Source organism: Candoia aspera, chromosome 4 (assembly GCF_035149785.1).
Source record: "Candoia aspera isolate rCanAsp1 chromosome 4, rCanAsp1.hap2, whole genome shotgun sequence".
Classification (NCBI taxonomy): Eukaryota; Metazoa; Chordata; class Lepidosauria; order Squamata; family Boidae; genus Candoia; species Candoia aspera.
This window is the reverse complement of record NC_086156.1, coordinates 15977731-15995156: the sequence shown is the minus strand read 5'-3', so window position 1 is coordinate 15995156 and position 17426 is coordinate 15977731. Positions and strand designations below refer to the sequence as shown.

The window sequence follows — 17426 nt, the reverse complement described above, 5'->3', positions numbered from 1 at the left end:
TCTCCATTCCATATCGAATACAATTATAGGAAAATTAGACTGTTATTGAGGCTGACAGCAAGTTCTCCAAATAAAGTGTATCAGGAAACGGTGTATCATTCTATCAGCAACTGTTAATATCTGATCTCATATCATTTAACTGAATTAAGCCTAAGTCATTCCCCTTGAAACCTCAGTAGATTTCATTCTTTGGCAGCAATCCTGTTTATATTGAGGCACAAACACAACTATTTCACTCAGATGCTATAAATAACTGAGATCCACTGATTATCAGATGTTAAATAAGATTTCAAGAACTGAATATAAAGCTGTATTTATACTGACCAAGGTGTTAATTAACCCTTGACACTACTTTTTATACAAACCATAAAAACAATTTTGAATTTCAATCCCTCCCTCCAGTAATAAACATACATGACTTGTGTATCTAGCAATTAAAAAAATAACAGGGCTTCTGAAAAATGAGGGGCTTCTATTTAACTTGGGAATTCCTAGGTATGCAGATTTGTACATTAAAACATGCTACACTATAGAATACTGATAACAGCTGGACCTATACAGGAGACAAGAAAGCCTGTGGAAATCAGAGGCAATGTAAAAAAATAAATAAATAAGACAATGGTCTAAAGAAATCAGGCCAGATTATAGCTGAGAGGGGTCTCATATAGAGGTCATGTTGGCACATAATGAATGATAAGCCAGGATATCCACCTTATCCAAGGTTATTCTGCACAAGTATTGTGCTAATATATAAAGCCTGTTCACTCTGCTCTATGTAAACAAATTAAACCAATCAGATCCAGACAATGTATTGTGAAATTTAAATACAGGATCTTAATTTGTTGTTCTCAAAGAACCATGTATTTTCTCAAATGAGGAAGACTACAAAACAATGGTTAGATTGTCTGCTGTAAACATCCAGAAACCCCAAAAGATACATGCAGAAAGGACAAGAACAGTTCCTCTAATTCTAGATGAAAGAGCGGGTACATGGGGATGGGGGACAAGGGGAGACAAGTTCAGAATCAAGCACATCTTTTGCTATTATAGTTATATGCTCAGGAGTTGATTCTACATAACATAAAAGGAGATGGTCTTGGGCACAGGCAACTATCATTTGTGGATATATTTGGATTTACTGTATTATTCTGCCTATATATCACCGAACTATGAAACCATGTCATGGCCACTATCACAAAAAGGCTACTACAGGGGCTTGTCTATTTATCAAACATCTACAATAAGTTGTGTTGCCTGTGGCTTTCATTTACCAGAAGCTTCTCTTTGTCACATCCTCTATCTTCCTCCTCCTCTTTTATCTTTTGTCTGGGCTTGTGGGCTTACCTCAAGAAAAGCACCCAAGCTAGAGCCACCATCATTTGTTTTTTCTAAGTTGGCTAAGACTTGGTCTTCTTGGAAATAAAGATGACACTAGAAGTTCATGTTGTGCAGTGTACCAGTTTTCCCAGTGTTTTAGTTATAATTAAAATGAGGGCCAGTAAGGTGCTGCTGGCCCCACCACTTCCAGTAGTAATGATCTGAACATTTTATCCCTTTCCCACTCCCAAATTTCTCTTCCAAAGTAGCCTGACCAAGTTTATTGAGTTCTTGTTCCAGACTGTCTGTGGACCTATCCTCTTACGAACATACTGCAATAATGTGGGCTTATCATTCAATCATGTTAGATGGCCCCTGTTTTGTATTAGTATCTGTTTGGTCATATTCTAATTAATTTACTTCTAACTATAGTTACAGTGAGATCCAGTTTGGTGTAGTGGTTAAGGCACGAGGCTAGAAACTGGGAGACTGTGAGTTCTAGTCCTGCCTTAGGCACAAAGCCAGCTGGGTGACCCTAGGCCAGTCACTTTCTCTCAGCCCTAGGAAAGAGACAATGGCAAACCGCTTCTGAAAAACCTTGCCAAGAAAACTACAGGGACTTTCCAGGCAGTCTGAGAATAGGACACGATTGAACAGATTAAAAATAGTTATAGCAAAGTCTTGTATTCTCAGTTTATTCAATAAAAATGTTTAATCCAAACATTATGTCCATATGTATCAAGCAACTATTAGTCAAATATAGCTTATATGTTTAGGGAAAGTTCTTTTTCTTGCAAGCAGCATTTTCTTAAATTATGCCAAACTTACTCAACGGAGTTTCTTTACATTCCAAATTTTTATGCAGTCATTAATGCCTGTTACCTGCTTAGTTCAGACAATTCCCATTTATTTTGAAGGATCGCTTTTGCATAAAGGTTTTAATAACTTTTGGACTCTAGCAGAGTTAGTTGACCCACAATTAATTTTCGGTGTACCTGACTTGGCAAGGGTTACTTGTTTAGGAGTATCCAGGCTGTAATTTTCTATGTGATTTATAAATAATTATATGCAAGATATAAACATTCAGAGCCTTTTATGTTTGCATTCTTTTTGTCTTTTCTTGAAGTTTTTACTGTGTTCTACCAACTATTGGTCTTGATCTGCATCTCTTCCTTCTCGGCCACTCTCACAGATTTTTCTCTCTTATAAATTAGCTTTCTATGTATTCAAGCAGTACAGTTTTTACACCAATAAATCCTGACACATTCAACTCTATCCTTAGTTATTTTAAAATGCAATCCCATATGACCGAACTTGTAAGAAAGTCTTAAGGAATTTAAGAGTCTTAACATCTCAGTAAACAACCTAAAGACGCTCCCTGGAAATTAAATGAAGAACTCTTTACCATCTACCTCGTGGAACATATTATTTATTAAGAAGATTGTTTTTATTGAATTGTTTTATTGTATTTTAACTAATGTTTTATTCCTATTTTATGTAAACCACCCAGAGTTGCTCTCTGAGTGAGATGGGCGGTGAATAAATTTGATAAATAAATAAAAAATAAACAAACAAACATGTAAAGAACTATACTATCAGTCTACTAATTTCTATCAGCAGGATCTGAAGCCTACGGACTCAGTGAACCTCTTGTTCAGAATTCTCTATTTATCCAAATATAGGCAACTGCACAAATTCAGGATAAAGGAAACACAAGCCTACAACTCAGTTCACAAAGTCTAATATTAACCCAGGGGTCTCAAGGAACAAATAGGGTAGAAAAACTTGGACTTTTCAAATTGATCATTATGCACGTTTTTACTCAAAAACAAATAATTTTATTAGGTTCTGAATATGCACCATATATATGAATTAAGCAGAATGTGCATTTCACTTTCTGCTTAATTCATATTCTTCACTTTCACAACAACATAATGTAAATGAGACAAACATGTTACAGTTCAGTCTTTAAACATTTCATGCCAAGGATACTGTGTTACAGTCAAACAATTATGATGCACGTATTAATGTATCACTAACTTTTCTTAAGTACAAAATGTTAATCTGATTTTTCCAGTTTTTTTTAGTTCACCCAAGCCATGCATTTGTTTAAACTTTATGCACTTCCTATATGCTGAAGAAATTTTCAGATTCTGTATTTTAGTAAACTTTATGGTTAATGTTATTACATAAAAAGGTTGTTTTCTAAAAGCGGAGTATTTTACTAGAGGAACAATCTATGTGACTCCGAAGTACTGTTTCTATTTTTATTACTGCACACCTCAAAATTGAATTGTTAAATTAGTGCCAAATCATGTGGGCTTCATTCAATGAAAATAGGTGAAATGGCCAGACTAATTTAAACTGTTTTTCCATACAAGTTGAGTGGTGTATTTAACAAGCCAATTTTATTTGGGGAAAACAGGAGTATATTTCCAGAAGGCTCTTCAGTTAGAAAGCATCGGCCAGTAACCAAGTTTTTCATACTACTGTCCTGTAAACTGAACAACGCATCTTGTTTATTCCTATCCATACAGCAAAAGAGCCTTCCTTCCTTACCATAACTCAGCTGGTAGCTACAGAACTGACAGCAGCAAATCCCAGACAGGTAGATGGCAAAGCCAGCTACGCTTGCAGCCTAACCACTAATTACAATACAAAGACGCCACCTAGCGTTCAAATGACAGAACTTCACCTTCCCGCGCCGTTAGAGCTCGCATTCTCGCAGCTGCTGCGCTATTAAGGCCCAGCCCAACGAACTAGAGACATAACAAAATGGCGGCTACCCGCCGCGTCACGTGACCCCCTTTGTGCCTTTCGGGAGGCTGAGGGGAGCCCGGCGGGCGACCTTGCCACTCGAGCCAAGACAGAGAGACATCTCACGGGGGACTCCAGAGGGAGGGCAGACGGGGCTGTTAGGGTTCAACATCGCCCTCTTCCCATGGGGGAGGGGAGGAAAGGGGGAGGAAGCGGGGAGAAAATGGCGGCCATTTTGTGCTTGCGCAGAGGCGATGGTGGGGGCCTGGATACAGGGCGATGGCGGGGCCCGGCTCGGCCGGAGTAGGGACGGGAGGGGGTCTCTCACGTACCGACTCCTCTTCCTTCTCCATGCCCGTGGGCATCTGCGGCACGGCCCGGTTGATCGAGGCATACTCGGCCAGGTCGGGCAAGTCCTCGCAGCGGAAGACGGGAAGCGGCTTAGACGCGTCCAGCGCCCGGGCCCGGAACGACAGTTTGCTCATGTTAGTCGTCGGCGGCTGCAACTGCTATGGCGGCTGCTGCTGCTCCGGCAGAGGGGGGGGAGACAGCGAGAGCGCTCCGAGCTGAGAGCCGGACCCCGCCGAGAGCTCTCATGGAGGGACCTGGGCTCCCGCGGCGGGGCGGGGCTCGCTCCGAGGCGGGTCCCAGCGGCGCCGACTGGCGCGGCCAGGCTAGGGTGCCGGTTTCTCTCCTCCGCCGCTCCGGGTCTGCTCAATACGCCACGGCCAACATGGCGGACATTAAACCTCGACTGGCCGCCTCTTTCAGCCAACCCCAGCGCCACAGCCATTCCCACACTGCATCGCGCAAAAGCGCGGGCACGGCGTTGCTGAGAAGAGCGCGCGGCGCGGCCACAACGAACGGGCACGAAAGAGCGGCGGTTTTGAGTCTCTCGCCGGGCCGAAGGCGCTCCCGTCTCTCCCCCGAAGCAGTATCTTTCCTCGGATTCCGCGGAGACACCGACCCCCCCCCCACGCCCTCACACGCTGGGAAGGGAGCGGAGGAGGGACGGCTCCATCACTGCCGCCTGGAGGAAGGCACGGGAGAAACCCCACGCCTCAGCCCTCGGAAAACCGGGAGCATCTCCTCCGGCCCGAGCCCCTTGCGAGAGGGAGACAGTTAACGTGCGCGGCCCAGTTCTGTTTAAACGTACTGCGGCAGGGAGAGGGTTGCCGCTCAATATTCCCTCTAAATCCTATTTTCATTTCTTTCCCGGCCACTTTGTTCTCTCCTCTGGAAGACAGGGCTCTGTGACATCAAAAATTCTATAGAATTAACTGAGAGGAATGCAAGTCTATTATACACACAGGTATTTAAAACTGCAGATCGGGTATTTTAAAGTTAACACAGTTCCCAGCAGAAAACGTCGGTTACCTCGAAATTGTCACCTTGTTCATAGAACACGCACTTTGGAAGAAATGATTACAACCTTCAGGGTTATAACAGTACTGAGGCTCTGGAGCTGGGGAATTGATTAACCTCCTTTAGTTTTCATCCCCCTTCTTTTAGGTTTATCCTGTCTCCCACTTATCGAAGCAAGCAGAACTTTTTTTTGGACAAGCACTTACAAACCTCAGGCAAGCTTCTTAGATGCAACTTCTGCTGCAGCCTATTTTTGCAGGATCATTAAAGAACTAGACTGACATTTTCAGTCTAGTTATTTTTTAAAATTGTTTTTATTTACAATCCAATCGATGGGCTCTGAGCAATGTACAACTCCAAAAAACCGTAATTTGGGATGAAAACAGTCAGTCAAATTTAAAACTAAAACTGTAAAATTATAAATAACCATTTAAAAATGGGAATTGATATTTGAAATGCAGTGAAACTAACTTGTTTGCCAGGATAGCCATAAGAAGCCTGACCCTAGGGCTGGTTAGAACAGCCAGCTCCTCACTGACTTTCTGAAAACTAGGAGATGGTCTGTTTGAGTATCTAGGGGTACACTATTCCAGAGGTGGGGAGGGAGATAACTGAGAAGGCGTTATTTCCTTTGCCTCTGGAGACCATCTCTAATTAAGGGAACACATAAAGAGCCTTCCCTGCTAGATCTTACCCAACAGCAGATGTCATCAAGAGAAGGCAGTCCTGCAGATATCCAAATCCTAAGTCATGAAGGGCTTTAAAGGTGACAGCCAGCACCTTGAATTGCACCCAGAAGCCAACTGGGAACCAGTGCAGCTCTTGAATTACAGGTGTTACATGGGTGCCTTGGGGTGTACTCCTACCTGCTTGAGCTGCTGCATTCTGGACCAGCTGTAACTTCCAAATGCTTTTCAAAAACAGTCCATATAGGTGAAAGGTCCCCTGTGCAAGCACCGAGCCATGTCTCACCCTTTGGAGGGATGCCTCACCCTTTGGAGGGATGCCGCTTTCGCGACGTTTTATTGGCAGACTACAGCGGGCTGGTTTGCCATTGCTTTCCCTATATATACTTCCATATAGAGTGCACTGCAATAGTCCAACTGAGAGATGTCTCGGGCATGAGTGACACACAGTAAGTATGGCAACTGATTCCAGGAAAAGGTCATAGCTGGTGCACAATATGGAGCTGTAGAAACTTCTCTTGGCCAAAGCTACCATCAGCTCGAGCAGCAGCTGTGAATCCAAGAGGATCGCCAATTTGTAAACCAGATGTTTGGGCAACTGTGATTCTATTTACAGCTAAAAGTGATAACTCACTGGGATCACCAGGCCTTCAAACCAAGAGCCACTCCATCTTGCTGGGATTGAGCCTTACTAAAGAACAGATGAGGATTGGAAACTCGTGTCTGGATTATACATTTCAGACTTCAAGTGGGGGCTCATATGAAGAATACTTCTCACTTAATAAAAATCCAATGCACAAAGATTACATAATGCATATAGAGACGTTCAAGCTAATCTACAATATATATGCCATATGTATTTTATATTTGATTTTTCCATTTATAGAACACCCAAGGTAGCTAACAAAAATAGAGGAACAAGCAAAACAAATATAATAGCTGGTTGTAAAAACCAGAATTCAGGAAAACTAGCTGTTAAGATGGTGGCAAAATACTGATTATGGAAAGTATTACAGTCTCGTTCAATAGTTGCAACTGTAAATTTTTATAGGATCCACATTCCCTTTCCCCCCAAAACTTGAAAGTTTTCTTCTATATGTTTTGCAACTTGCATTTTTCTAAACTTGCCACAGTAAATACATTAATATTTAATACACTTACTATGTATTCAGGGTTTTTTTTTTGCTCCAGGCAAAAATGACTACTGCTCTGAAAAAAATGGTAACATTTGTAGGTTAATTAACAGGTGCACACACTATGCTCAATTTTTCTTAGCTATGTTTTATTAACTAAACCAGAAATAGCTAGAATTTGAATATACTCAACCAAAACCTAACAAGCCACATTATGTCTTCGCTAGTATATGAATCAGGCCAGTCTAAAAAATGTTCTCATGGCCCACACTGGGCCAAAGTGTAAACATTTTACAAGATACTGAGAAGAAATACTGCCTGTTTGAACACATAATCATATAAACCTTTTACAAACTTTTGCTACATGGCTCCCTTCCTTCCTGTATTATGAAAATATGTTACAGCTGCAGTTGCATATGCATTTTAACTGAAGAAAAATGACCCTAAAAATATTAGACATGAAGAAGGTGCAATCAAAATCTGTCAGGTTAGCCACAAGCATAAAAGATTTAAAGAATTCTCTTCATAAATAAAAAGCATAATTTCACATGCTTTAATCAATTTCCAAAATCATGTACATTTACTTAAGAGCTCAGTTACATACATTGCTCAATTATTAATAGTTTAGGCAAAGTCTTAAAACTAAGAAATAATTAGTATCTTGCATACTGAATACCTTCAGAATCCTTTTTAGTTGAGGCATTTTTAACAAGTTCATTAATCATTCTGACAAATACGTTATCGCCTTTACAAGTAGGAAGTTGCTAGATTTTGTTCTTTCTACATTTTCAGACATAAAGTTCTCTTTATACCTTCAGGTAAGATGTTAGAAATTTAACTACATGTTATTTTACAGTGAAAAATTAGAAAGATGACTTCATTGAGTATGCTTGTTTTTAGTACTCTTAACTGAAATAAGTTTAGGGAATTATAAATCATATATCATTCATAAATTATTTTGGGAGTACACAGTTTCTTTTGAATTAGTAGAGATTTGGGGGCATAGTATGTTGAGGCTCATAGCTGGAGGCCTAATTTAATAAAATTATTTGTATTGCATTACAGTTGTACTCAATAAAAAACGTCACTTTTAATTAGATCATACAAACAGCTAAATCTGAAACAATTATCGAGTCAAGTAAACCTGGGGATTCTTTCTCAGCAACATTAAAATAGTAAGATCAACTATTATAACTCCCCCCATCCTTAAACATAAAAATAATTTTGTAAGCCCCCCAGTGTCACTGTGTGTGAGTTGGGTGGCCATATAAATTTGTTAAATGAATGAATGAATGAATGAATGAGAAGTGTGATATTGTTTTGAATTTTTGCAAATATCCCCAGTATCTGGCAAACAATTTTGATTTAGCAGACTCCTGAGAGGGTCTTGGAGGACCCGCGCAGTCCCTGGACCACACTTTAAGAAAAACTGATATAAACAAAGTACTGTACTTCACAGGCAATTAGCTATAAATAATGGTTATTAATTCTATTAATATTTTTGTTTTGCCTTGAATTTTTTGGGAATATGCCTGCTATTGATACACACATGCACAGACACAGACACAAGGACTTGGCAAATCCTTTGAAGAGGTGTTTTATATGCATTCAAGCACATTATGCAACATGTCTTTTAAAAGCTGTATACCTCTTATAAGCGTATCATGCATACACATTTGGAGGCTTGAGGTGACCACTTCCATGTTTCAGCTGGAGTAGGGAACCCTAGCGTGAAGAAGCTAGGCATCACCCAGGATTTTTATGTTTTTTTTTCTGTCCTCTGTATGGAAGTTATCATCTCACATTTATCTTTCTTTTTGCTACATACAATGGAAAAACTTAGCTGAATAAAGTTTCCAGGTCTTTAGATACGTAAATTATGGCCCATACGTAAATTATGGCTCATCAGCATCCCTCTCGAAATCTCCAAAGAGGTGGGTGAAACCCCCCTCCAGTCCAGTCTTAATTTATTTATTTTGAGGGGTTTGAGGTAGGTTTAAGGGGCAAAATGGGTATCTTAAGTACTGCAAAAGCTTAAGGCACCATGTCAGAGCTTAAGAATGTGAAAAAGTTCCTAAAATTGGCATCTATTATACTATCATTCAAACTGGGATCCATGGCGTTAAATTGGAGAAATAAGATAAAAATAAAGGAAGGAGAGTATGGCCAAGGTACTGAACTAGGACAGAAGAAATAAAGTCTAAGTCTACCCTCAGTCCTGGAAATTTGCTTGGATGGTCAGGTCAATTATTCTCTTTCAGCTGATATTACAAATGAATGGTAAAATGGAAAAGGGAATACTATGTGGATAGTCTTGAGCTCCTGAAGAAAAGGTGGGGAACATCTAATGAATAGTTAAATAAAAGATTAAACAAGCTTTTATATTCATTGAAAAGTACATTGACTGGAAATGGAAGTAAAATAGGTAATCTGTGACTCTAGATAATTGGAATTATTAGGATAAAAGTCTACATCTTTTCAAAATTATTAGGAAATTAGAGTGAATTCTGGGATTACTAAAATGTGTTACTTATACACACAGAATGTCTAATGGCATATAATCAGCTATACAGGAAGTATATCTTTATGAGGAGTATATCTCTATAAAATGTATTAATTTTATAATTTTGCAGTATTAAAGTGTGGCAATAACCTATTATCCCTAAGTCAGAATTTTGAAGAATTGTTCAGAAGCATTGGTGGGTATATGCTCCTGCTTGACTCCACTCAAATGTAGAATTACTAAAATAACCAAAATAAAAATAATATATCTTAGCTGGGACCGTAAGTGTCTGTAGTAAGCTACAATGATGTCAAAATGACATGTGTCATGATGTCATCATGCAAATCACCTAAGTATGTAGACTGCATAATTACACACTTGTTATCAATTTCCCCACATTCCCCCATGGATGCCCTTAACACCCTTACAAAAGGAAGTAAGGTTTGTACCTACTCATGAATATTATTTGTAAGCATAGCCAGTATCTCTGAATGCAGAATGCTGAGATGAACTGAACACAGGACAGGTATTAATTTCATCTGTTAAAGCTTCCTTTGGCACCTTTACTGGCTGTTATAGATTGCATGCTTGATTAGATGGACCTGTTTTGAACTGACATTTTTAGTCAAGACTGGGTAAGATCACTGGCTATAACTGAAAAAAGGGAAGATTATCTGTCGCAAGTCCAGGAAGAAAAGATGTTCCTGTTCAGATTCCAGTCAGCAACAGTTTTGTTCTCCTCCCACTTCATTCCATCTTTTCTAGTGCTGAACTAAGCCTCAGCCTTAATAGCAGTTTTCCTGTGTTTATCTGAATTACATTATACAATTAAATCAGTTCTAGTTGGTATCAGGGCACCAGCAGAATGACCGGTAGAGACTGATGCAAGAGGCTCATAATTTTTCCTTGCTACTTTTCATTTTAAAGTTTAACTGAACTGGTATGATTACAATATGGATATAATGACTGAAAATTCAGTCTTTTGAGAAGCTGGTTACAACCACAATTAAGGTGTTTAGGGAGAAAAATCTCCTTACTTCTAACACAGCAGGTACATCCAGAAATCTTCTAACCAACTTGTTTTTCCTCTAGCTCTCTCCTTTCCAATTAGATGGCTTAGTTTTCAAATAAATTTATTTATAGGGGTCTTCAATCATTCTAAAAAATTGTAAGGCCTTCTTTCTTAAATGGTTGGAGCTGAAAAGTGTATTCTGTGAAGACATAATAAAATGAAACTGTCCAACTAGAATTATCTATCTAGACACCAATATAAAGATCTATTGCTTTTTCTACACTTCATCCCAATCTTGTTTTGGGGTACTAGGAGTTATCTAATTATTTTAAGAATGCTAATTATTATCAGTGTTTTTCAGCTTCTAACTACATTTCTAGAGAATTAAGATTTTTTAGAATAGGATGGTGACCAATTAGAATAGCAGTAATTAGAATACTATGCAACATTGAATTCAAAAATATAGACCTGGGAAAAGTACATGGCAAAGACCAGCAGTTCTTAAAAGAGTGGTCTGGGGACCCCTGGGAGTCCCCGAGACCCCTTCAGGTGGTCTGCGAAGTTAAATAAATATTTTAAAATGTCTCAGTTTTAATTCCTAATACTGTACAGTAAATGTCAATAGATGTAACCCACATAAACCAAAGATATTTGGGGTCTTTTTTAAGAATGTAAAGGGATCCTGAGACCAAAATATTTGAGAACCGCTGGCATAGACATTACAATATTTGACCAATAAAGATTCTTCCACAGGCATGCTTAGTACCTTGTTTTTTCCCATAGCAATATAAAACAGAGTATTAAAAATTGAGCTTCTGAGGAATACAGATTTGCACATTCCCACTGCTACATAAAATTTTGTATTTATGGAACAAAGAATGATCCAAGTAGTGTTGCATCTCATATAGTGTTTGATTACTTGGATTAAGTGTACCAGAGCTTGTCACTCACATTCACACTTACTGTATTTAGTTAAGAAGAAAAGCAACATAGGCTCTTTCAATGTGAACAGATATTCCTTCTGCATTTGCAGCCATTTTGAACCCAACAATGTAATTGAGCAGAATTTTATTATAAAGAGTTACAGAATGATCTCATTATTAAAAATTTAGGAAATAAAATGCTCTTCAGGATTGAGTAATAGAAAGTTAAATCCAGTGGGAATATGCATCTAAGAACCTTTTAACCTTTCTACTCATCTCTGTACATGAAGGAACAGGAGTGTACAGGCTTCCTCTTGGAGTGCATGGAGAGTCTGAAGCCTCAGTTCCACAAAGAGTTATCTGGAAGTAAGTTCTAGTGAACGCAATGCAACTAACTCTTGAGAAGATATTATAAGATTGCACTGTAATGTTCTTTTGATTAAGTTAATAGTGAAAATGGAACTATATTTATGAGTTGAATACTAGCAGAACTGCAATTTATCTCCTACCTTACTTATGAGCTATTGAATTAAATCACCCAAAATATTAGTAAAAATGACCAGAGGAGACAAGCTCATGCCAGAAGTGCCAGTCTGACACTCTGGTTGTTAAATGCTCGGAGGAGTTATGGCTAGATGGATCCCTCTGTATGTCTTTTCTTTTGTTCTGCCTTAATCTGAAATATCTACGCCTAGTCATTTTGAAATGACAACTCAGGATAATCTACTGTTTGTTATTTTATTGTATATGACTCAGAGCAGATACAAAATGGCACCTGAAAAGCATCAATTGTTCATTTTACCAATGCAAGTATTATTAGTCTTTGAAGCATTCCTTGAACTAAGGCTTCCATCAATTCAGTTCAGAAAATAAATATTGACCATTATTCAGAAAAAAAAGTATCTTCAAAAACAGTAGCATATATAACTATAGAATTTCATCAGATTAAAAAAATACAAAAGCTGGAATCCTATAGTAGAAGTACTAATGCGGTAACAAAAGACATAACAAGTTTTTCAAATAACATCACATTTTTACATTAAAAGTCCTATTCTAGAATCTCAGATATGTGCAGACACATTTGTGGTCATTCAGAAGGAAAGCTAAACTCTAACTCCCAAGTGCTATGAAATGTGAACCATGGCAGCCTCTAGTTTAAATTAAATTCTGCCCAAACAGAACTTTCACTTCCTGGATTTCTTCTCCTGCCATATCTAGAATACATGCCTTAAAGTACTATTTACCACAACTTTTAAAAATCACAATTTTTCTGTTTTTTACACTAGCTAGTTTTTAATACCCTTCAAGTTTCTAGTCCTTTTCAATAGTTTTTCACCTTTCTGTCATATCCACTGTTTTGTTCTGCAAATTCATTTACTCTGGAGCCCTGTGCCATTTTACTCATACCTCTCCTTGAAAAAACACCCACAACAATCCATTAGAACTGCCTGGTTTAAATTCCTTTTCTGAGCTGTTCATGAACTATCCTATCAATCTTTACCCAACATTATGTATCAAGTCAGTTTGACAATTTCCCCTCTTCATTCTCGTCATCACAAGTGTAGCCGCCATGTCAGTTGTAATCACTACATCATATAATTCAGCCTAACATGATGTAAAACAATGCAGGATAGTAATTTATGTGGGATTATTTGTGAAGTAATAAACTGGACAAATTATTTTTTCAGTTGCATTTGCTAGTAAATGTAGCTTTTCTACTATTCCACCTGGAAAAAGGCTTTTAGCTCCATATCAGTCAAGGGTCTACTAATTGTAGTTTAATGACATAGCTGAAATAAATAGCTTGAAGAAATACCTGATTTAACTCATTTAAATGTTACATAGCTATGAACATATTCCACATTAAGATGTTTTACCTTAGTGGCCAGTACTAGACTAAACTCACGGTAAGTCTCAATTCCAAATGTTTTGCAGTCCTAATAACTAAGGATTTTTAAAAGGATTTAACAATAAATCTCTGTTCTTAAAAACATGTAAAACATAATCTGCCAGTAAGTTATGGGGTCTTTTTCATATACTGCTCTGCACTCTCTGAAGAATGAAAGGGCATATAGGTTTAACAAAGAGCAAAATTCTACCTTTTTGCACACTTTGGTATCATCTCTTGAATGCAATCTTTTCTGCAGGATGCATTCAGGGTGGTGAGTAAACAGACGTCTCTACCTAAACCTGGATAACAAACTCATTTTCCAAAGCCAAACATGGCACATTTAAACACCTTTCCTTCAAGCAATTGTGCTGTAGGGGCTGCACCCATATATTAAGGTAGCTGTTCACTGTATGGTGCAATCATATGCTGCACTGCCACATTTTATTGAGATGGAAGCTGCATGAGTTGCATTCCTAGATCTGTAAGAGAACATCCATGATTGGTCTTTTCAAAGAGCCATTGTTATTATATAGTGAGGCCATAATCGATGAAAGCATATTCTGCTTAGTAGAAACAATTTTTATTCATATGCTTAAATAAAAATAGCTTTAATAAGCTAAATATGCAACTAAACAATATAAATCCTTATTCTAGAATTTAGCTATGTGGTTTAACTGGGAATAATATGATCTAACTAGCGTTAACTCTGAAACCATCAAATACATTCTACAGTATGGCATTTACTCTGTAAATAAATGTAGCTTCAGTATGAAGAAAGAACTATTTTGGAAGATGTTTGATGTTAGTTCTAGTATTTTTATACATACACAGCATCCTCTGTTTAAAAGTGTGTTCCATATAAGTTATATAAATTATTCAATGAACTTCACATTAACCACACTAAGAAATGAAAAAGAAAAAAGAAAAATAATTCATTCCTTCACTATACTTTAATAGATTCCTTAACCTGTTGCATTTTCCCAGATATTTTGATCATTTCAAACTATATTCATAAGGTAAACCCTTTTATGAATTGATCATGTATACATATATATTTCCAGCCTTTTTGCATTTTTTTGTTTATACTGTGTAAGTTTACAAATGTTTGCAGGAAACAGGTAATTGAGCCTTAATATATGTATATAAGTGTATACATATGGTATGTATATATTGTACTCAAAATAGGTGAAAAACTACTTAATTTTTAAGTTTACATCATCTTTGTCTTTTTCAGCTTTATTTCCATAATTAATTAAAACATGCACTAGCTACAGAACATTTTTAAAATAATACACACAATTTCTAAAAAAAAGCCAGTCCCAGACTGTTGTTATTTGCTAGTGCTTTTCACCCTTTTAAACAAAAAAGAAAAGGTTTAAGACTATGCCAAGTATTATGAAAAACACTTATCTGATAATGAATCAATAACACAATAAAAACAGTCACTTTCTATGGAGAATATAAAATTGGTTTTAGCTATTAAAAATCTTTTTTGAAGAGAAAACCATGACCAAAGAATGGATTAGTTCTCCACATACCTTAGATTTTTTAAAGCAAGAAACAAAAATCCAAACCCTGCCTCTAGTCTCACAGAACAACAAAGGACTGTGACGACACGTCTGTTATGCTGTACGCTGAACTTCACGTATATTGATTATTGTATATATATTGTACATGATCCAAGCTATGATGCATGTATTAATATTTAAAGCTGTATTTGTTGGAAGAAAAAAAGCAATTATGATACAATAGATCAAATCTTGCCCCACCTTTCTCTACCCCCCTCTTTTCTTGGGGAAACGAACATAAATTGTTTAGGAGCACCACAGCGCCACCAACACAGATCAATACAAAACAAAAAAGATTTCCCACTGTGTACAAATAAAAAAAGCCTAAAAAAATACCCCAAATTACAAAATGTCTCCTAAATGAACCTTCTCAAAAGAACACACACCTAAATGAAGTACCGTCATTCATATTCTTTATATAAAAGGCTTTAGGACAAGTGACCAAAAAGGAGCTGATTGGTGAATAAAAAGGCCAGTGTTTAGTAACAGACATAACTTAATATAAACCCTGTTATATCAATCTCCTTCATTACACGAAGGGCAGTTTTCTTGGATAGTTTTCAACAAACCAATCCAAGTAGCCTTTCCCCAATTAATCTCAAACTCAAATAAACAAACACATTTCTTTATCTATCAATGTATTTTGTTCCTCTTTTGTAAAAATATACATTCTGCTCCGGACCTAATTATCCTCACTGGAGACTCCAACTCCACCTTGAAAAGATCTGCGTTCTTGGCAGTTCCATAAAAGGCTCAAGTACAATATAAGGGTCTAATTTATTCACCATAACGACAGTAACACAATTGTTCTTAATGGTCAAAAAATAATGAAACGTTTGTCATAATTAATTAAAAGCGCTCATATCTAAAGGAAAAAAAACTAAGTCTATATTCGATTCATGCACGTAAGAAATATTTCGACGCTTTATATGAGTGTTTGTGTATATTTGTGTGTATGTGTGAGAAGGATTAGAAAACTTACCTCGAAAGGAAGCAGCCAGCTGCCTCTTCACGACTGTAAGAAAATAGTCTGTGTATAGTTTCTCGCTTGCAATCAACCAGCTCCACGCAGCGAAAGAATTCTCCAACATCTTTAAAAATCTTTGCAAATGAAAAGCGAGACTCTTTCCCTTGATCGGCAGTCGCTTCCGAAGGGTTTTTCTCAATATCTGGCGAGGCGGGGGGGATTCGAGTAAACCTGAGAAATATCCAAAGATTAAAAGCAAAGGCAGCAGGAGCCAGAAGACTCTGGGGTTAACAACTTTGTAATGGCAAACAGGCGTGTTCTGATTGGTTGGGAGGGCAGTGTCCCTACACAGTCTGTACTATCCCCCGCTCGCCCTCCCTTGCAGCCTGGAAAAAATGCAGAAATGCAGTGTGCCATTTTATACAGTCTTTTAAAACACACCCCAGCGCAGCCAACCACCAAATGTCCAGGCTTCATATTTGGGGATCCTACCGAACAAGAGCTCAAAAGCTTTTCTAAGTCTCCTTCAGATTATCAACTGTCCTTGGGTAGGGGGGGGGGGGAAGAGGGGTAGAGAAAAGCGCGCGCGGGCGGACACACACACACAAACACACACACGCACGCACAAACCCCACCAGTTTCCATACAGGGATTTTGGTGTTTTTTTCCCTTCCCACCTTGAAGATTTCGTTACCTATTACGTTCAACTAAGAGACGCATTCATTGACCTTGCTCCCTCCCCCACCCGTTGTCTAAACGCCTGGTGGAATTTGAAGTGATCCCACAAAATACTTTGCTGAATGGTACACCTCCTAAAAAATCTGGTTAGGCTCGAAACAAAATCTAGGATTTGATGGGGATATTGAGAGATTATCCAAGGAGCAAGAACGGCTTTCATTTTTTTTCCTCGCCAAGCCGTATACCTACCGTCATAGAGCGAGCTAAGGATATTCATTTCAACAGATACACCCTTTGTGATAGGCATCGTTCTTCCACAAAGACTATTTAAAAACCCCTCCTTATACTGACTGACAGAATTCGACCATGCTGCCCACAAACAAAATGGCTGTGGCATCGAGTTGTTTTGGATCCTCCCACCGTGCCCCTCTCCCCCCCTCACTCACACACATACACACGCACATATCCCTCTCGCGGCCTCCGAGAAGAGGCAGAAACCCAAAAGAAATCAGAACTCGAAGTACAATGGACGCTCGAGCTGCACTTGTCATTGGAAGGGCGCGGGGCTCCCACAAAGCCCTGCCCTATCTGCAAGGAACCCTCTCTTTTTTTTTGCCGTTATTCAA

The 17426-nt window shown here is 38.2% G+C and overlaps 1 protein-coding gene across 6 annotated transcripts in view; it reads right to left on the bottom strand.

Annotated features, from left to right (window-relative positions):
• EPC1 (enhancer of polycomb homolog 1) overlaps positions 1–17160 on the bottom strand; it is a 54418-nt gene extending 37258 nt beyond the window's left edge. For 5 of the 6 annotated variants that reach the window (XR_010067929.1, XR_010067931.1, XR_010067930.1 and 2 more), the window contains exon 1: positions 4407–4730. Coding sequence is in view for 2 of the 6 variants with exons in the window: in XM_063303454.1 (XP_063159524.1) it covers positions 4407–4559 (153 nt within the window). In the remaining 4 variants the exon portion in view is untranslated. Of the gene's footprint in view, positions 1–4406; positions 4731–16137; positions 16354–17049 lie in introns of those variants that run through there. The other variant, XM_063303452.1, reaches the window with a different exon arrangement.
• Between the last annotated feature and the right edge of the window lie 266 nt (positions 17161–17426).